At 43.8% G+C, this 20,267-nt stretch overlaps 2 protein-coding genes across 2 annotated transcripts; both read left to right on the top strand.

Annotated features, from left to right (window-relative positions):
- The first annotated feature begins 13,381 nt into the window (after nt 1-13,381).
- On the top strand, nt 13,382-17,806 carry LOC119355243. The gene is made up of 10 exons (XM_037622029.1): nt 13,382-13,696; nt 13,820-13,858; nt 15,966-16,086; nt 16,183-16,244; nt 16,476-16,543; nt 16,716-16,765; nt 16,938-17,007; nt 17,090-17,210; nt 17,289-17,405; nt 17,526-17,806. The coding sequence occupies exons 1-10, from the start codon at nt 13,445-13,447 to the stop codon at nt 17,619-17,621; spliced, it is 996 nt and encodes a 331-aa protein (XP_037477926.1). The 5' UTR covers nt 13,382-13,444; the 3' UTR covers nt 17,622-17,806.
- Nucleotides 17,807-17,912: 106 nt separating this feature from the next.
- Nucleotides 17,913-20,240, top strand: LOC119355244 (GTP-binding protein YPTM1). The gene is made up of 8 exons (XM_037622030.1): nt 17,913-18,428; nt 18,532-18,604; nt 18,726-18,773; nt 18,889-18,936; nt 19,189-19,260; nt 19,352-19,507; nt 19,696-19,799; nt 19,896-20,240. Exons 1-8 carry the CDS (start codon nt 18,415-18,417, stop codon nt 19,999-20,001), a joined length of 621 nt encoding a protein of 206 aa, XP_037477927.1. The 5' UTR covers nt 17,913-18,414; the 3' UTR covers nt 20,002-20,240.
- Nucleotides 20,241-20,267: the final 27 nt, after the last annotated feature.

Genomic DNA, 20,267 nt, shown 5'->3' on the forward strand with positions numbered 1-20,267 from the left:
TTGAACAAAGTGAAACTTCCACACGAGATGCCGCCATCAAAACATGTTTATGGCCTTGCGATGAATATATAATGCGTGTGGGCATTAAGGAGGAATTTGAGCAATATGTGCACAATGCCAATCTCGGTCCCTACATTTTAGATAAGTGCGAGCAACGCCACCTTCTCATTGAGTCATTTGTCAAAGGATTTAAATTCTTTCTTCTTGAGTCTAGGGTGTCTTTTATGCTTTATGATAATCCATTTACCATCTCACTGGAGAATTTTTCTTACCATTGCAAACTTCCATATTGGGGCTCGCTTGACGAACCACCAAAGGCTGAGTTCGAGCCTTTCTTGACCAGCCTTTGTTACGGTGAAAATAGGGGAGTGCCACAAGGAAGAATGAAGAGCATTCATTTTCCCGCAATTCGGTATTTTACATTATTTAACGGGAAATGCATAGTAGGCAAGCAAGACTGTAGCATACTTTGTGCGCGAGACATGAGCCTCATTCTCACCGCTCTCACTAGTGAAAGGAATTATAACCTTGGAGCGATTGTTTGCATGTAGACTTCAGCATAACACTAACAGTGGCTGGTTCTATGGTGGAATTTATGCCACACGTTTAACACGAGGGCTGGGTGTTTCACCTTTGCTATTTGATCCTATCCTACCCACACAGTATTTAGATTTTAACACCTTAAAAGAGCATAAAATTCTCAAGGGAAAGGTTGATAACTTCACTTATAATCTATTGTTCAACCAAAAATTTGCAGTGCATACATATTTTCCCGCGCCTGCTCTTTTTGATTGTCACAGCAAAGGAAGATATTTTGTTCTTGAGAGCGAGGCCCGAGCGCACAACGCAGCAGTGGAGGCAGCACTGCAGGCCGAGACATCCGCACCAAGAGCCTCCATGAGCTACCACGCCGACTACTACCCTCCAGGCTACTGACCGATTACTAACTTAGGCCAAAAGCCTAAACTCAGGGGAGTACGTATTTCTCACCGATATTACATTTATGTCTACATATCATTCTATTTCTCGGTGTTCACACTTTTTCATTGTATCATCCATGCTTAGATTTATTTTCTTGCTTTCTTCTTGTGTGTTTGAAAAACTTTAGAAAAACCAAGAAGTTAGTTGTAGCTAGTTTACTTTCTATGCATGCTTAGCTGTAGTATTAAAAAGGAAATCCAAAAAGATTTCCTTGTTCTTCTTTTGCTTGTTGGGAGCTTTCCTGTGTAAATAGTTTTTCTCGTTTTTGCTTTTTATTTGCTTGTTGAAGAAAACCAAAAATTCCAAAAATATTTCGGTGTGTTTCTCTGAATTTCTTTTCCTTTTATTCGAGTTGTACGGAGGAGAAGACCACGATGAAAATGTTGAGTGGCTCTCACATGAATAACTGTTGAACTAATAAAGAGCACATTTTACCTTGTCTTCTCCTGTTGAATAAAATGTTTTGCAGATTCCAGCTTAGTCCATGGCACTCTTGCACTATTATTATTTTCATATCGTTCGGTCGTGCAAGTGAAAGGCAATAATGACGATATTCGATGAACTGGCCATGGCAGAGAGAAACTGGTATGAACCCAACTTGTTCTTTTTATGTAAATATGTTTAACCGAGTATCCATGATTCACCCCATTACACTACTAGGAAAATGCTTATACATAGAAGTTTACCAGTAGCGTTTGTTTGTGCCCCCACGCTACTGGTAATTATCAGTAGCGTTGGGCACAAAGAACGCTACTGATATAAATTAGCAGCATCACTTGTTTTTTTGGGCACACTACTAGTATATATCTTCGATCGTTGCCCCGCGGACAGGTCATACTACTAGCGCGGGTTTGCTAGGACGCGCTAGGACTAGAAACATAGTCGTAGCGCGGGTCGCCACATGCGCTACAACTAACCTAGCCCAGCGAGACAAGCAACCCAGCCCAACGAACAACCTCTCCATCGTTCTCTCATATTCCTCCTCTTCCTCCCGCGAACCCTCGCCGCCGCCACCAACAACGGGCGATTATGGCTACTTCCCACAGCACTCGCCAGAGCAAAGCACACTCATGAGTTCTCCTGGCGACGGCGCTTCCATCCCTCCGGCCAGATCCTCTCCTCCCGGTCGCAAGCGCTCTCGCGCGACCCCTCCCCGCGGCTAGGGTTTTGGCTGCCTCCAACTCCGTCATGGTGAGCTCTCCTCTTCCCTCGATTCATGACATCCTCTCTTCCCTTATTTCTTCTCTCCCCGCCCCCTCACTAGTTTCTTCAATTCGGTGCCGCAACCACCCTCCTCCATGGGCGAGGACGACCACAACAGCACGCACATGATCGAGCTTGCCGTCGTCTGCTCCGGTGCGGTGCTGGGTCAACGACCTCCGCCTCCACGGCTCCTAGCTTGGGTAAGCACCCCCATCACCATGATCGTTTCACTTTCTTCCTCCTTTTGCATCATGTTCTTGCTGCTCCATTGATTTGTTCATGGATGCCATAACTTTATCCTTTTGCTGCATCTAAAAGCTGGTACTCTGCCAGTCCTGATAATACACATGGACTCACATTTGGATCTCTGTATGATTGGTGTTTTATTAGATGTTCAGGTGCATGGTCTTGGCAGCACTGTTGGACACTATCATCTTGTATTGCTGTCACACATCGCATTGACCAAACTGTGAGCACAAGCCCATGCTCCGTGAACTCTTGGGGTAAGCACAGGTAGCAATCGTCGAAGCAGTTTGATTGGTGCTTATATGTGATAAACATTGCAGTACTTCATAGTAGTACCATGTGTTAGGTACTCGATTCATTCATTTATAACTGAAAACAATCTTGAGGGTCTCAGAAAAACAATACTGAAGAAGAAGAAAATCAATACTGAAGGAATTAACCAGCAAAAGATGAGGATGATTACTGTGGGGGTTTACAGTACTGCACAATAATTTTCTGTCAAAAAGCTAAATTTAGTGACAAAAGAAACTGAAGTAATTGAAAACCAAAGAAATTTAGGAGCCTCAACTAGTTATGTAGAAGTAGTACTACCTAGGAACATCAGCCAGATTTTTCTAAATTTATACACATCAAACAGAAAAAGGACAGACTGAATATGCAACCACAGCAGAGACCATGACATAGTCTATAATGTCCTCTGCTCTTGAGAGGGATCGGAGCTACAAAACTAGTTTTCCTTTATGAAACGTGGATGTAGGCGTCAATAACAAAATGTGCTAAGATTTCATGATTATCCTAGTAGTACTTCTTCCTCACTAATAATCAACTAAGGCCAGGCATGTTATTTCATAGACTAGATTAGTTCAGTAGAATTCATACTGCATAGTACATCACCTATTATTAATGGTCCCAAGTACATTAATGGTTACATAAAGATCGGGTGTAACTAGTAGAGAGGAAGATTAATTACACATCTTCTGTCAACTACTAAGGCTTCCTGTGTTATTTTGCAGACTAGATTAGTTCAGTAGAATTCCAATTAGACCAGGTACAACGTTTGTTGATGGTATCAAGTACATATGGGGATGAGTAGTAGTAGTTGGAACCGGTCAAGGGGAAATTGCTATTAGGACAAGCAGAGTATAGTAGGTGGTGATCAGGATGCCCAAAAGCATTTTGACAAGGCTAGCCTTCTGTGTGACCAGGTAATGATGTTCTCAGGTCATTTCAAAGTTACAATATTAAACATGTCTTCAAGGTGATTTTGAAGCTTGTGTCATGGGTTCAATCTTGTGGCAGCAATAACAAAGTTCAATATGTTGGCTTATTGTGAACAAAACGATAGAGTTGTATATTCTCCTATTTTTGTTTTGGTGTTTGTTTACGCTGTTCCCGTCAACCTGCCAATATGATAGCCAACTTTCACTATAATCACAAGGAGTCTGCTTGCCATAATGTGTACATGTTATTTCTATGTTATTTTTCTGTCTACTAACTCCTTGTTGCTAAAACAGTGACCCATGGTAAAAATTAATCTAGTATAAGCAGAATCTACTTTTTGCTGCATTTTACTACATCGTGGCACCGACATGATAGCTTTATTCCATTTCTGTTGTTGATCAGCATGCTATCATTTGTAGCTATTATTGCATTTTTGACAAAAGTCGAGTTTATTTTTAAAAGGATCTCGCTGACTGATTTGTGTTCTCACCTAGGCTCATGAAAGGTATTTATCCTTGAAGAAACAAACAATGACAGACAAAGCAACTGCAGTTGAGGATGTAAGTTCCTTTATTTATTTCATATTATCGAACTTCTGTTAGAAGTCATGATCACTAACTAGCTCCACAATGCCAGATCATCATTTGAGCAAGCTCGTTTCAACCTGGTAGGTGTACTGCTTCCCTGTATCTCTATTTGAGCAAGCCAGATTTGGACGCTAACACGTACTAACAAGTTTTTACTTTCTCGACTTGGCCGCAGGGGTGATCGACACAAAGTAACGCAGCCCGGTGGGCGCCGTGCTCTTCAACCACTCGAAGGTGGACTTCACTGGGAAGCCCGGCGACCGCGTCACACAGATGATCGCGACGCCGGAGGTCGCCGAGGTGGAGGACCTTGATGCCATCGTTCGGGAGGGAGGGAGGATTCGGGTCCATCGGCATCTGCACTCGAGTCTTGGTAGATACATCTAGATAAGTGGTCTGGTTGTTTGTGTCTGATGTTAAATGGGATCTCGTGATCTCTTTGAGTTGAGATGTTCAATGTTTCATCCATGAATGTTGCAATTCCTAAGATGATTCTGTGAGCTTAGTTTATTTTGCACTGGACATGTCTTGGTTTCCATCCATGAATACCGCATATGACTTTTATTTTTTATTTTTTCTAATTAGATAGCTATAGTGTGAGGGGGGGGGTGGCACACTACTAGTGCTTAGGATAGCAGTAGCGTAGGTGTAGAATAGTGGTAGCATGGGTGGCACCATGTTACTACTAACTTTTTAGCTGTAGTGCAGGGTAAAAAATGCGTTACTGCTAAAATTTAGCTGTAGTGCCTTAATAGCAGCGTGGGAACCCACGCTACTGGTATGAAAAAACCAACGCTACCGGTAGTGTTTTTTCTAGTAGTGTTATGACTAAACATGTTTGCAATGACAATTAGAGATTATAGTTTCTCATGCCATGCATAAGTAGCTGGGACTGAATAATGATTTATCTTGGATATCAACATAGCGTTAAAATAATTATGATATAGTATGATGATATGGTATCCTCCTTCGAATGTTCAAGTGGCTTGACTTGGTACATGTTCATGCATGTAGTTGAATCAAAACCAACATAGCCTCTATGATATTTATGTTCATGGTGTTCATATCCTACTCATGCTAGTGTCTAATGTTACTTATGCATAATGCATGGTTATGATTATTGTTGCTCTCTAGCTGGCCGCTTCTCAATCTAAATTGCTAGTCTTCGCCTGTACTAAGTGGGAACTCTGCTTGTACATCAAAAACCTTGAACCCAAAGTTATTCCAGATGAGTTCGCCATACCTACCTATATGTGGTATTACCCTGCTGTCCTAAGTAAATTTGCATGTGCCACCTCTAAAAAACTTCTAGAAAAATTATCCGTTTTGTGTGCCTGGATCGTACATGGAACGACACACTACTAGGAAAAACCTTACCATTAGCGGGGTTTTTGGACCACCAGTAGCATAGGTTCCCACGCTACTGCTATGACGCTACATATATTTTTTAGCAGTAGTGTGTGTTTTACCCCAACTGCTGGTAAACAGACATACCAGTAGCGCACCCACACTACTAGTAAAGGAATAGGAGTAGCCCTTCTATGACACACCCACGCTACTAGTAACAAATTAGGATTTAAAAAAAAGTCTACCTATTTCAGTTTAGACATGCATTTCACAATACGTACATGTTATGCATACAGTCAATCATCAATCATACATATCTGATGTAGATAATTAACACACGCACATGCACACACGCACGCGCGCGCACACACACACACAATATATGCCACGCATCTATGCCGTCGGCGGCCGGCACCTCCACAAGGCCGTGTTGATGGCGTTGATGTCGTCGTCGTCGCCACCGCAGCACCATGACGATGTCGTTGTCGCCGCCGTAGCCCTGTGTCGATGTTGATGTCGTCCATCATCATCGCCGCAGCCCCATGTCGATATCGTCTTCGTCGCCACCGTAGCTTCATGTCCATGTGTTCCCTACTAGGAACTCACAAATCCTGGAATTAAACAATGAACCAAGACCACTACTAGGAACTCAAAAGAACCTGGAGCATTAGTACAGTATAACAGTAACATATAGAGCACTAAGTAACAATAGCAGAAACAAAAGCATATAGCAGCAGCATAGTATATATGAATTATAAGCAGTACCTAACAGACCAATCCTAGAAATTGGGGAAAACCCAACTTAAGAAGGATACAGTGCTAGGCACGACCAAATCTTATCATAGATTCTGAATCCAAGCTTCTGAGGCAAATTACAACAAGCAAAGTTTGTGCACCAAGTAGGAGTAATTCCCAGGTCATTCGCAAGCAAGAAGGCATCAGCAACAACAGATTATTACCAACATTGTACCCTTTACTGTTAGGTCATTTCAATTTAACTCTTGGTTGCAGATGTATTATTGTTGTATTACTAGTAATCATCAGCAGTAATAGCACTTGGTCATTATAAATATCACTGGTCATTATAGTCGACATGACAACTTCCCATTTATTACTATATTTATAAGGAAATTTTGTAATAACATTCATTCATGTGACATAAGAGACTTAGAGCAACATTTCATATATTAGTGACAATTAAGCTGCTGCACTTGCAAATTTGTAACACCAATCAAATAGATGTGTTATGTATATTCTCTAGTGCGGTCTTAAATTGGAAGGAAATGGGGAGTCTCTTCTTTCAAACCAATGTAGTGATTTTATTGAAAAGTATGAGCAGGTGCACTTATATTATATCAAAAATATAAATATCAGTACGTTTTTTTATCTCACATGGATGTATTAAGTAATAATGTGTGTGTGTGTGTGTGTGTGTAAAATAGACTATTCCAGTAAATCTAATCCTTGATTCCTCGTAAGAAAGAACAATATCTTGAGGAACTACATAGAGTATCATACTGTTGCAAAAATTAAGAGTGAAAAAGTAAAATTATAGGGATAGAATCTTACATATTCGATAAAGTCATTTTGAAAGCTAAATATTCAGAAGCATCAAATATAGTTATTTTGAGAATGGAAATATATACCATAACTCGTTGGTTGTTTCTTGTAAGAGTATGTAGATAGAGTACCATCTAGAAAGACTCTCATGGCTCAGTGGTTGTTGCTTGTAATGCTATACAGGTAGAGGACCATCCAAAAAGACTAAGCTATCAACAACCAATGTTCCAATGCTCGCCTTAACTTCACTACCAGTTGTTGAAATAATAAAAATATCATAGAAACAAAGTTTGATGGATAAAAATGTAGGACTGCAGCATTGTAGTTGGTATTATTTCTTTGCAGTAAGGCCTTACTGGGAAGCTGAATCGCATAACATCCTTTCTGTGGATTGATATATTGTAGACCAAAATACACTTGCCGTTAGAAATAATGCTATATGAGAAGATACAGTTTTATACCTGAACTATCAGCAACATGATCCTTCCTTCCCAGTCACGAGTAGTAAACGGACCGGAACCGACTGCTCCAAACTATCAGCGACACGAGAATCACAATCGTGCGGACTGCTGCAACATAGGCATGAATAGAAAATTGTATACCTGAACTAAACTTGAGCAGCACTACAATGAACGAAAACTGAACTTGACATTCCTGAACTAATCGTGCATCTATCTGCAAACACCTAATTTGTTTGTCATACACTAGTACTACACCGAATTATAACCGATATTCCAAAGCCTACACTAGTACTACACTTAACTAAAACTGAACTTGGCTGTTGCACTTATGAAAATCCAGAAAACGCACTTGGCATAGCTAGCTGCATTACTTAAAATTCAGAAACGAGCTGCTGCAGCGGCGCCCAAGAGCAATTGCCCGTCAGCTAGCCACCGGAATCCACGGATGACAACGCCTCACCCCGACTCCGGCCGGCCACGAACGACAAGCCGACCCTGCAGTCACCAGATCCGCCGCCGCCACAGCTTGTCCTGCTGCGGCGCCTGCACTCGTCTCCATCCGCGGCCAATCCCTGTACTGCTCGTCGGCCTGGGCACGCGCAGGTGCGGGGTGCTGCTCATTGGCTAGCGGGCCGACCTGTCCACTCAGCGGCAAGAACACGGGGGCGCTCGAATCCCTAGCCACGGGCAAGGGTGCGGGCCTTGAGGCATGGATCTGGATGGAGGGGAGGGTGGGGCGGAGCTTGGGGGCATGTTGCATGCGGCCGGAGATCGCCGGAACTGGCTGGCGTGGGTGGTGGCGGCGGCGACGAGATCGTGGGGGAGAGGAGCTCGGCCGAGAGCCAGGGGTACGGTGGGGGTGAGATTTGTGTGAGAGAGTTTTTTTATCTGGTCACTTGGCATGTGAAAGCAGTGGACACGCTGAGTAGTAGCGTGGGTGTATTGCCTGCGCTATAGCTATTCATTTAGTAGTAACGCAGGATTTACAACCCGCACTACTAATATTTTTTGATTTGGTGGTGTGGTGTGGCACACTTATCAGTAGTGTGACCAAAAGAAACCAACGCTGCTGCTAAGCCATACCAGTAGCGCGCTTTGTACCCAGCGCGACTGGTAATTACCAGTAGCATGGGGACACAAATAAACGCTACTGGTAAACTTCTATATATAAGCGTTTTCCTAGTAGTGACAGGAGGTAATCAGTATCTTCCATGCTAAGCGGTTATTCTCAGGTCGAGTGTATATTCACTCGCCATCACACGAGAAAAGAGCGGTAATAGGGATGCCCAGTCCCAAACTGCAAAATACAAAAAGAGTTAATTGCTCGAATAATCAAACAAAAACTCCCAATGAAGTCAAACCTTTACTTTTATCGCTTGGGAACCGTCACTAGCCTGTTTAGCATGGGAGATATTGATAACTGATAGTCGTGAAGTAAATGAGAAGGGTGCATGTCTTAAAATAATCATTTATCTCTGTTTTAAAACTTGAGCTCTGGCACCTCTGCAAATCACTGCTTCCCTCTACAAAGGGACTATCTATTTACTTGTATGGTGTGTCATCACCTTCTTATACAAGCGCTAGAAACTGAGAGAGCACAACTGTCATGATTTATGCATTGTGTGTAGCTAATGTTGGGTGCATCATGACTGGATCTTTTCTACCATGAATTACAATATTTAGTCACTACTTGGACTTTGGAGGTGCTCTGCATTTATGTTTTGCGGTATCAGAAAGGGCTAGCGAGATACCACTATTGTCATATTATATCATGGTTGTTTTGACAATATGTTATCGTTTGAGATGCCTCATTATTGCTCGCTAGCTGATTATGTCATTGGTGTGAGTCATTATAATATTTAAGAGTTATTGTCGACATGGTTAGCTATAATGTTGGCTAAAAACCTGGGTGCTGTTTAAGCTTATTTATGCAAACAAGAGCAAAATAGTTCGTAAAAGTTTTTCTTTTTCACTTTCAATTTATCAACTGAATTGCTTGAGGACAAGTAAAGGTTTAAGCTTGGGGGGTTGATATGTCTCCAATGTATCTACTTTTCCTAATGCCTTTCCTCTTGTTTTGGACCCTAATTTGCATGATTTGAATGAAACTAACTTCGGACAGACGTTGTTTTCAGCAGAACTATTATGGTGTTGTTTTTGTGCAGAAATAAAAGTTCTCGGAATGGAACGAAACTTTGTGAGGAAATTTTTATATAATATATAAGAATTTCTGGAGCCAAGACCTACCGGAGAGGGGCCCCTGGATGGGCATAGCCCACTAGGGCACGCCCCCCTCTCCTGGCGCGCCTAGGTGGGTTGTCCCCACCTAGTGGCCCCCGTAGACCCCGAAACCGACGCTATAAAATCCTATTTTCGGAGAAAAAAATCAAGGAAAAAGAATTATCGCGATCCACTAGATGAAGCCATCGCCAAGCCTTGTTCTTCCTCGGGAGGGCAGATCTGGAGTCCGTTTGGGGCTCCGGAGAGGGGTATCTTCGTTCTTCGTCATCACCAACCCTTCTCCATCGCCAATTCCATGATGCTCCCCACCGGAAGTGAGTAATTCCTTCGTAGGCTCGCTGGTCGGTGAGGAGTTGGATGAGATTCATCATGTAATCAAGTTAGTTTTGTTAGGGCTTGATCCCTAGTATCCACTATGTTCTTAGATTGATGTTGCTATGAATTTGCCATGCTTAATGCTTGTCACTTTGGGTCTGGGTGCCATGATTTCAGATCTGAACCGTTTATGTTATCACCATTATATCCATGTTCTAGATCCGATCTTGCAAGTTATAGTCACCTACTACGTGTTATGATCCGGCAACCCCAGAGTGACAATAATCGGGACTTCTCCCGGTGATGACCGTAGTTTGAGGAGTTCATGTATTCACTATGTGTTAATGCTTTGTTCCGGTTCTCTACTAAAAGGAGGCCTTACTATCCCTTAGTTTCCAATATGGACCCCGCTGCGACGGGAGGGTAGGACAAAAGATGTCATGCAAGTTCTTTTAATAAAGCACGTATGACTATTTACGGAATACATGCCTACATTATATCGATGAACTGGAGCTAGTGCCGTATCGCCCTAGGTTATAACTGTCACATGATGACTATCATCCAACAAGTCACCGATTCAATTCCTACGAATTTATCTTATATTGTTTCTGCTAAGTTAGTACTACTATCATCACTGTTACACTTGCTACAAAATTACTGCCATCACTATTACTATTGCTGTTACTACTATCAAACTACTTTGCTACTGATCACTTTGTTGCAGATAATTAATCTCCAAGTGTGGTTGAATTGATAACTCAGCTGCTAATACCTTCAAATATTCTTTGGCTCCCCTTGTGTCGAATCTATAAATTTGGGTTGAATACTCTACCCTCGAAAACTATTGCTATCCCCTATACTTATGGGTTATCACTAGATGAATGCTAACTTAAGTTTATACCACAATCTTGAACACATGGCTGCACTTTCATCTCCATTGTTGTTGGTTGAATCTAGGTATCACATGGAAGAAATCCAACAACCATTGAGCACTTGAAGCAACTGATTTGGAGAAAGAAGTTTGGAGAAAACAAGTTTCAAGTGAAGCTGATGCTGTCAGTTTTTACCTCTGATGTTTCATTGTGCCACACCCGTGTAGTGGAGAGACGGGCCATAGTGGTACATCACCAGGAGCTATATCAAATTATCTTTTCAATGCAAAAAACCTCACATCATTTGGAGTTGTGAGTCAAAAGTTCTAGCCAATCTCGTGGAAGGTGTCCAAGCTGCCAAGGCTTCGTGAATTTCCGAGGAGCTCTCCAACAACTTCCAAAGTTGACTGCTTATTCAACCAAGAAAGCCATGCAAACTTGCTTACTTTTGAAACCATTTTCACACCTAGCTAAGGGGGGTTGTCCCTGCTATAAAACCCCATCTCCCCATCCTCTAGAAGAACTTTTTGTCAAACCATTCAACTACAAGCTTATGCAGCAAGACTGCTAGAGAGATCCGAGAGATCTTGCTACCTTTCCTCTTGTGAGTTCATTCAGATTCGCTAGGAGGAGCCTCTAGTTCCCCTAGTTCGTGCTCTACGCTTTCAGCCATTTTGTGTGGGTTAGTCCCGGTTTGTGGTTCTGCAATTCTTCGGACAGCGGGTTGGAGTTCTTGTAGCTTCGGTCAGCCTTCCCCAACGTACGAGTTGCATCCAACCTTGGCAGGTATAGAGCTAGTTATCCCAGCTACTTGCAGCTAGTTATCCCAGCTACTTGCAGCTAGTTATCCCTCCCGATTCGATCCTACGACGTGAAGATCAGGCCACCCTCGGGCGTGAACTCGTTCATCGGGTTCCCACCTATCACAAATGTAATAGGTAGTGGGAGAAAAAAGGATGGCATGACATAATTCACATATATGATGTATAACTAATAGGATGTCATGACATAATTCATGTTGGGAAACACCTTAGGGAAGAATATGACTAGCCATTTGTCCCTGAATCCTCCTTTAAGAAGGTATTTGCAACCAACGATGTTGGCTCTACAAGCTCGGGGTGGAAGGGCGGCCGATGCAGCGACATGGTGCTATGACTGACGATCCTAGACGTCGGAATAGGTGACCCCTGGTTCTAGAACCGACGATGTTGGATGCTACAAGCTCGGGGTGGAGACGCGGCCGGTGCGGCGATAGGGTGCTATGACTGACGATCCCAGATGCTGGAACCGGTGACGTTTCCTGCTACAAGCTCAGGGTGGAGGGCTGGATGGTGCGGCGACAATGACATGGTGCTGCGGTCGGCGACCCTAGATACTGGAACTAGTGACCCTTGATGTTGGAACCATCGATGTTGGCTGCTACAAGCTCGGGGTGGAGGGAAAGCCGGTGTGGTCACTATGGCGACATGGTGCTGTGGCCGGTGATCCCGGATGCTGGAACTAATGACCCCTGTTGTTGGAACCGGCGATGTTGATTACTACAAGCTCGGAGTAGAGTGTCGTTTGATATTGTAACTGACAAACCCTAGTGTTGGGACCGACAACGGTGGCTGCTACAGGCACGAGGCGGAGGGGGCGCCAGTGCTACGGCAACGACAACGGGGTGTTGCGACCTACACCACCTGCGTAGCATGGCAGTCGGCTGCAAGGGTGACCGCAACGACCGAGGGGCGGCGAAACGGGGTACAGACCCATGAGCCTGCTATGCTGACGTCTAGCCTACCGCAGGCGAAAAAAGATTTTTTCTCATGCGTTGACTATAGGAGAAGATGAAGCGCAAGGAGGAAACATAATCCAATGGTCGTATACTCATCCAATGGTGTTAGGCAGGTGATTGATCGAGAGTTCAGATTGACCAACCGGCTGCTAGCACTGGCCACCTCGTATGCAGGTCCGTGAATCGCGACACAACCATCCCAACTTTATATCTGGCCATCCCTCGCGCCGGGCCTAGCCAAGTCCAACAAAAAAAACCCAGGCCTGGGCCCGGCCCAGCCCGGACATCGGGCCTACAAAATCAGGCCCAAACTCGGCCTGACCGTGTAAAAGCCCGACGGGCCTTGGGCTGGGCCTCTTCGAGAAAACGCAAATACGGCAGGCCTGGGCCCAGCCCGGCCTTGCCTTCAGGCTTGAAATCTAGGCCCAGGCCTGGCCCGTGAGCAGCGTCGGGCCGGGCTTTTTCGGGCCGGGTCGGGTCGGGCTGTTCGGGCTGGGCTGCCCATGGCCAGGACTAATCCCAACCAGAGCTTCGTTCCCCCGAACCGCGACGACGACCACACGCCGGTGACGCCCGCCAAGCTCCCGAGTCGCCTCTCGCCTCACGCCCCCGCTCGCGCCCGCAGGCCGCAGCATGCTGCCCCTCGCGCACTCCACCCGCCATCCCCACCCCCGCCCTGCATCTCGAGCCCCACCTCCGAAGCGCTCTCCTGCCCGAGCCCGAACTCGACCTCGCCTTCCCCACCGGCGCCCGCAGTCCCATGCGCTCACCCTTACCCGAGCGCAGCCTCCGAGCGCGGAACCGGGCGAGAATACTGAAACCACCTCCGCCCCCGCCACCACCAGCGTCTTGTCGTTCTTGTGCCCGCTTCTCAAGTTCTTCGGGGTAACTAGCTGCTGCCTGCTGCAGTTGGTTTTCTTTATAAATAAAAAACTAACTGCTACAGTTTCTCCACTGAACTTGGATTTGTTTGCTAAAAATGTGTGGTTTTTGTGAACTGAAATGCAGGGCGGGGATCCTTCTCAAGAGCGGAATGACATCGTGGAGGTAAACTTCGTATAACTTTTTGGCACATTCAGACTGAATGGTACTGTATTCGCAAAATCCTACATCGACACTAGTAGAAGGGAAGAAAAACGACCAGCACAGGAACTCATTACATGAGAGCATCACAAGGAAAACAAAACAAAACAAAAGGCACTGAAAAATAGACGACTTGGATTATAACCTAGAGTTTACTGAAATGGTAGCAACAGGTGAAATTGTTACCATATGAATACCCTGTGGGAGCAAACTTCTATTCTAATACTGTAATTGGTGCAAAAGTTGTCCACCTGCCTCTCAGCGACCATCTGCTGTTAATTTATTGTTGAGTCAATTACACTTATGGTGTTAGAACTTGGCGCAAACGATCACTTTAGTGCTAGAACTTGTGGCGTATATCGAAGTGGTGGAAAAACTTGACTCGGGCGTGCAAATACGATGCTAATCGCGTTTATATACGACCGCAACGCTGACGAGGCATACCAGCGTGGCGCGGGCCCGCTGTCATCGACCAAACAGTGAAGAAGAGGTCTGTGCGTGCTCTTTTTTCGAAAACCGCCTCGTTTTTTTCGCAAAAGCACCTGACAAACGGGTCCCAGCCATCAGCAGAACACATTTTAATTGAGCAAAAAAACGATCTGCTCAGGCCTCAAACCTGTGACACCGGGCTAAATGAGTGCATGTAGCCACTGATCCGAATCTCGCCGGATGTCAGTTCAGGATACACACGGTTTATATCCAATAGTTAAACAACATAAATTAATGTTTGAATTCCAGAAAAGAGATGCAGTTGAGGTAAACAAGCAGGCTAAATAAAGGATTATCACTCTTTATATTTTTTTAGGGGTAGTCACTCTTTATGTCTACAATAGAATGTGCTCGTCGGCTAAAACGGACAGAACTTAGTGCGGCCCATTTTGAACATGTTTGGTTTTTTCTCATTTTGTGAAGTTTGTAAACAGATTTAAATTACAACTATACATAATATACATGTAATTGCAAATGTGTATTTATTGGAGGAATTGCAGTCTGATGGCACACTACGCTCACATTTTTTCCATGCATATATTTATTTTAAAGTGTATAATTATTTTTTAGAAAACACAAAAACTTTATTAAAAACACATGAATATTTTTTAAAGACAATAATATTTTTATGGCATGGAAACTTTTATATGCTATACTCATTCCAAGGGATGAATATTTTATTGAAAACATGAAAAAGTTTGAACTTATACGAGAATTTATTTAAATGTAAACATATACAGAAATGGATTTAGAATTCTTAATTTATATGAAAACACTTTTTAAAATTGGTTGTTAAATTTTTTTATAGTTCTTAATATATTTTTGGATTTTTAGGAATTAAATAGGCAAACAATTTATGAAGTTATATGAAATTTTTAATAATAATATTTACTTTATTTATATGCATATTACTTAAAATTGTAATTAAAATATTTTATGAAGTTTCGAAAAACCTAACATGTTGAAAATGGGCTGCACTAACTGAAATCTGTTTTAGCCCGTGAGCGCGTTCTGCTATAGACATAATGCGTGACAATTCTTTGTAAACATGAAATTACAATTGTTGGGGTGGCAGCCTTGCTCGCCTATTGACCTAAGGTTGTATGTTTGAATTTCAGCGTCTGCATACTTTTTTTCGAAAAAATAAAATTCTTAATTTATGTTGATATATAAAGATTCTTTCTTTAGTGTACACAAATGACGACTTGGATGGGCTGCACACGCAGGCTACTAGAGGTTGTCAGGTCGATTGCTGACCTTGCCATTTTTGTTGGGGGCTTTTCTATGGAAGAAATAAAAAAGGCGAGGTGATTTTTTGTCCGGGGCTTTTCTGTGGAAAAAATTAAAAAAATTGAGGTGATTTCGCAAAAAAGCATTGTGCTGTCACTGACAGCAGGCCCCGCGCCACATGGCAAGCCTCGTCATCGTCGCTGCCGTATACAAACGCGATTAGCACCGTATTTGCATGCCCAAGCCAAGTTTTTGCACCATTTTGATGTACACCACAAGTTCTAGCACTAAAGTGACCGTTTACGTCAAGTTCTAGCACCACCGGTGTAATTGACTCTTTATTGTTTGCCAGGTGGCCACATCTTCCCTTTCAAGTTTAGCTAGACTGCCATGGGGATCAAGTGTTGCAGCTAGTAGTACAGAAAGAGTTGGTACACCAACGAGTGCTCCGACTCTTCAACTGTATGAGTTTGGTAATTGTTCTTTCTTTCTGTTGGTTCTGCCTCGTGGCATGTCAAACTAGTAATTTCAGAATGTACTGATCGCATCTTTTGTTACCTTTCCGATAGAAGCATGTCCCTTCTGTAGGAGAGTCAGGGAGGCCATGACTGAGCTTGATCTTTCTGCGGAGGTGTTCAACCATCTCTTTATAGTGCCTCTTCATTCGTTCCTACAACCGTATTGTGTGATTATAAATCAATGTTTAGGAAAATCACAGTTCTCCTTGATGGGAATTGAATTATAGTTGCGTGGCAATATATGTCAAGGATTAAATTGCTTTTCCTTTGGACTATTAACATGATATTGTAATTTGGTATTTTTGCTACTTGATAACTTTACCCCAAATACTAAAAAAGTGCAGGTTTATCCTTGCCCAAAAGGATCACTGAGGCATAGAGATGTGGTCAGGAAAATTGGAGGGAAGGAGCAGTATGTCTTCATCAATTCTGCATTTACTTATAGCTTCAGTTGAACAGAAATGGAGATTGGAAACTTCATAAAATCTGCATTCATGGTTAACATTTTTTACATTAATATGGACCATTTCTTCTCATGTTCCCGTTACGGCCATGGAAGTGAATTTTTGTTCCTACTTATACAGGTTTCCACTTCTTGTTGATGCAAGTACTGGTGTCACAATGTATGAAAGTGGTAAGATCCAATTGCTCGCTAGTCCTTCCTTTGGGTGGTGGTGACAGTGGGTAGTACCATGCAAGGTCTCTTTATTTGTTGGCATACAAAACAATAGTTTCCATTACTATGTTTAACTTGATTTCCTTCGCGTTTGTATAGTTAGATACTGATATGTGCCCTGAATGTGCAGGAGACATTGTGAAGTACCTGTTCAAACAGTATGGACAAGGAAAGAGCCCTTCTTTTGGCCTCCTTGAGAGGTATCCAACTTTGCTTGTTTGAATATCTTTTCCTTCACTTGTCGATTCCAGTCATCCTATGATATCATCAAGCTTTTTGCAGTACAATTTTCACAGGATGGGTGCCTACTCTTCTTCGAGCTGGAAGAGGGATGACAATGTGGAGCAAAGCCGGCGTGATACCTGCAGAGAAGCTGGAACTCTTCTCATTTGAGAACAACACTGTAGGAACCCTTCTCTCCTCGATGTACTTTTTGCAAGGAGTCAGCTATATTTTCTTCTGATATACGTGGGTGATTCAGTACGCAAGGATTGTCCGTGAGGCTCTGTGTGAATTGGAGCTCCCTTACGTTCTCCAGAATGTGGGAGAGGGGTCGTCGAAGATGAGTTCGCTGCTGAGCTTAGCAGGTTCTAAGCAGGTAAATTGAGAGCGATGCTGAAGTGCAATGGTATAAAAGAATTTGCCAGCATCGAAAGAGGCTGATTTGCAAAAGTAATGCTACTATGTGATAACGCGCTTGATACCGTTTGTGTTTCAGGTCCCGTATCTGATGGATCCAAACACCGGGTTCCGGTCGGGCGATCACAAGACGATACTGTCCTACTTGTTTCAGCAGTACTCTTTGGGCGGCTAGCTTGTCCCTCAAATCTCGGCAAATATGCAGACACCTGTCAGATAGGCTGTTTTTTTTTCCGGTAGAAAGAGAGCAAGCGTGTATATTTGCCGTGATACGGAGCTTGGCTCTGAAGTATCAGTGGGTTTTAGAATTCTCAACATACAGTATATGGTAATGGTATGGGAAGATCTCGGTGCGTGGCACTGGCATGGCTCTCACGATATCAGAAAAACAGAAAGAAAAAAAAGGTATGCACGGCGGTTGCGCACGCGCACAGTGAGCTAAAGCGGAGCAGCCTTTGGTTGCGCAACCGAACAAGACTCGCGGCACATGAGAGAGATGGCACTGCACTGCAGCGGTTCAACGGCGATGTATCATGCCATTGCCATTGTCCGCATCTTTCGGTTGTCTTCTTTACATGACGCTACAAGAAAAGGAAAAAAAAAAGAATCAATATTGATTGTACTAGGTCTGAGTACCAACAAAGGCACGCGACGCGCCCGTGATGGATGCTTTGTCATCATGAATCTTAAAGAAATGGGGGAGTCAACTGAATCAGGGTCATGTGCAGGGAGGGAGCAGTTCCACGTCATGATCCTGCCTGCGTGCGTGCGTGGGGATCGATGATGGAAAAACAAATAACAAGTGCGCCGGGAGATCAGTTTGCCCTAGTGCACTCAGAGTCATAACCTTTTTCTACCCTTGAGAAGCCTCTTCTCCACCTCTAGCCCACAGGCCAAATCTCTCCGTCTCCGACTTCCTGCTCCGTTCTTGGTCATCTTCCTTTCGGGAGGAGGAGGGAGGAAGCATCATGGGCAACGAGTTGTGAGTTCCTCCCGTTCTGTTTCCGTGTATGTACATCTCCCGTTAATTGCGTGGCTGTTCTGCTCTGGTGAACTGAGAAATGCCGCTCTTGTCCTGGGTGCAGCGACTACCTGTTCAAGCTCCTCTTGATCGGCGACTCCTCGGTCGGCAAGTCCTGCTTCCTCCTCCGTTTCTCCGTGAGTTTCTTACTACTACTACTACTCCTTGCAATGCGGGTGGATGGACTGACCAATGGCGCCATCTTCCTTCTCAACATCACACATAAAAACATGGTCCTGATTTTTCTTCTTCATCCAGGACGATTCGTATGTGGACAGCTACATTAGCACCATCGGCGTTGACTTTGTGAGTGGCTTCTCCTCGCAGTGCAGCTGTGTTCTTGGAGCATGATTCTCTCGCTGGTTATTTCTCATCCTATGTTTGGTTCTTCTCTGATCCATTGATTGACGCACGTGTGCAGAAAATCCGCACTCTCGAGATGGATGGGAAGACCATCAAATTGCAGATTGTAAGTGATTAATCCCTATTCTTCTTCACAAGTTTGCATCTCCTTCAAAGTTTGCTACTTATCACGTAAGGGATATGTTGTCACTTGCAACCATCAACTTTTTGTGTTTTGGAAATGAACTGATTCCCCATCAAACTCCTGCATCACAAACATACAAACTGCATTCTACTGCCGGCGGAAACAATTGCGCAAAGCAGAAACCGTAATGCTCACAATCTCATCTCATATCAGTATCTCTTGCATTTACAACAGTGGGACACAGCAGGACAGGAGCGGTTCAGAACCATCACAAGCAGCTACTACCGAGGAGCTCACGGGATCATCGTAAGTCTCATCTCCCCAACCGTAAACAACAACAAAAACTGCAACTTTTACCCACCACAGTTCAGCAAACTTTTGGTTTCGTTGTATCCAGATTGTCTATGACATCACGGACATGGAGAGCTTCAACAATGTCAAGCAATGGCTGAGCGAGATCGACAAGTACGCCAACGACAGCGTGCGCAAGCTACTTGTCGGTAACAAGTGTGATCTGGCTGAGAGCAGGGTCGTCGATACTGCGGTGGCACAGGTCACAGTTCCAACTACCCTTTTGCATTCGAGATACTGATTCATCATAAACTAGGCTCTGTCTGTATACTTGTGGCACGGGAATTCGTCGTGTTCCTGTGGAAAATGAATCAATTCCTCGTCTGTCGATGCTGAACTTGTTTTGTTGCATATTTTCTTAAGCTAAATGGGCAATGCAAATCAGTGCAGGCCTATGCTGATGAGATGGGTATTCCTTTCCTAGAAACAAGTGCTAAAGAGTCCATCAATGTGGAAGAGGCCTTTTTGGCAATGTCTGCAGCAATCAAGAAGAGGTAGAAGAGCAAATGAGCTTTCGCATTATTATGTTCAGTTTTTGTTTTTGTTTTTGGAATGCTTATGCTGATTAAACTTGTGTGTCTGATCCACAGCAAAGCTGGAGGCCTTGAGAGGAAGGCATCCAATCTGGTCCAGATGAAAGGCCAGCCAATTCAGCAGCAGCAGCACAAGCAGAAGAGCAGCTGCTGTTCAACATGACTCGAGATCGGACTCGAGGGAGGGTAAAGCATCCCAGCGGCGCAGCTACCTTCCAGGAATCAGGATGAAAATGGCATCTGCCAAATGTGAACCTCTTTCTTCCTTGCCTTTTGGAACACTTTTTTAGCTAGCTGCAAACTGTATCAGTAAGTGAATTCACATGTTCGTATCGATCTTTCAGTGGAGCAACATATGTCGAAATCATGTCAGGAAATTCTGTAATTTCGATGGTTCTCTAATCAGCACAGCAACCAGAGTTATAACAT

This window comes from Triticum dicoccoides, chromosome 2A (genome assembly GCF_002162155.2).
Source record: "Triticum dicoccoides isolate Atlit2015 ecotype Zavitan chromosome 2A, WEW_v2.0, whole genome shotgun sequence".
Taxonomy (NCBI): domain Eukaryota; kingdom Viridiplantae; phylum Streptophyta; class Magnoliopsida; order Poales; family Poaceae; genus Triticum; species Triticum dicoccoides.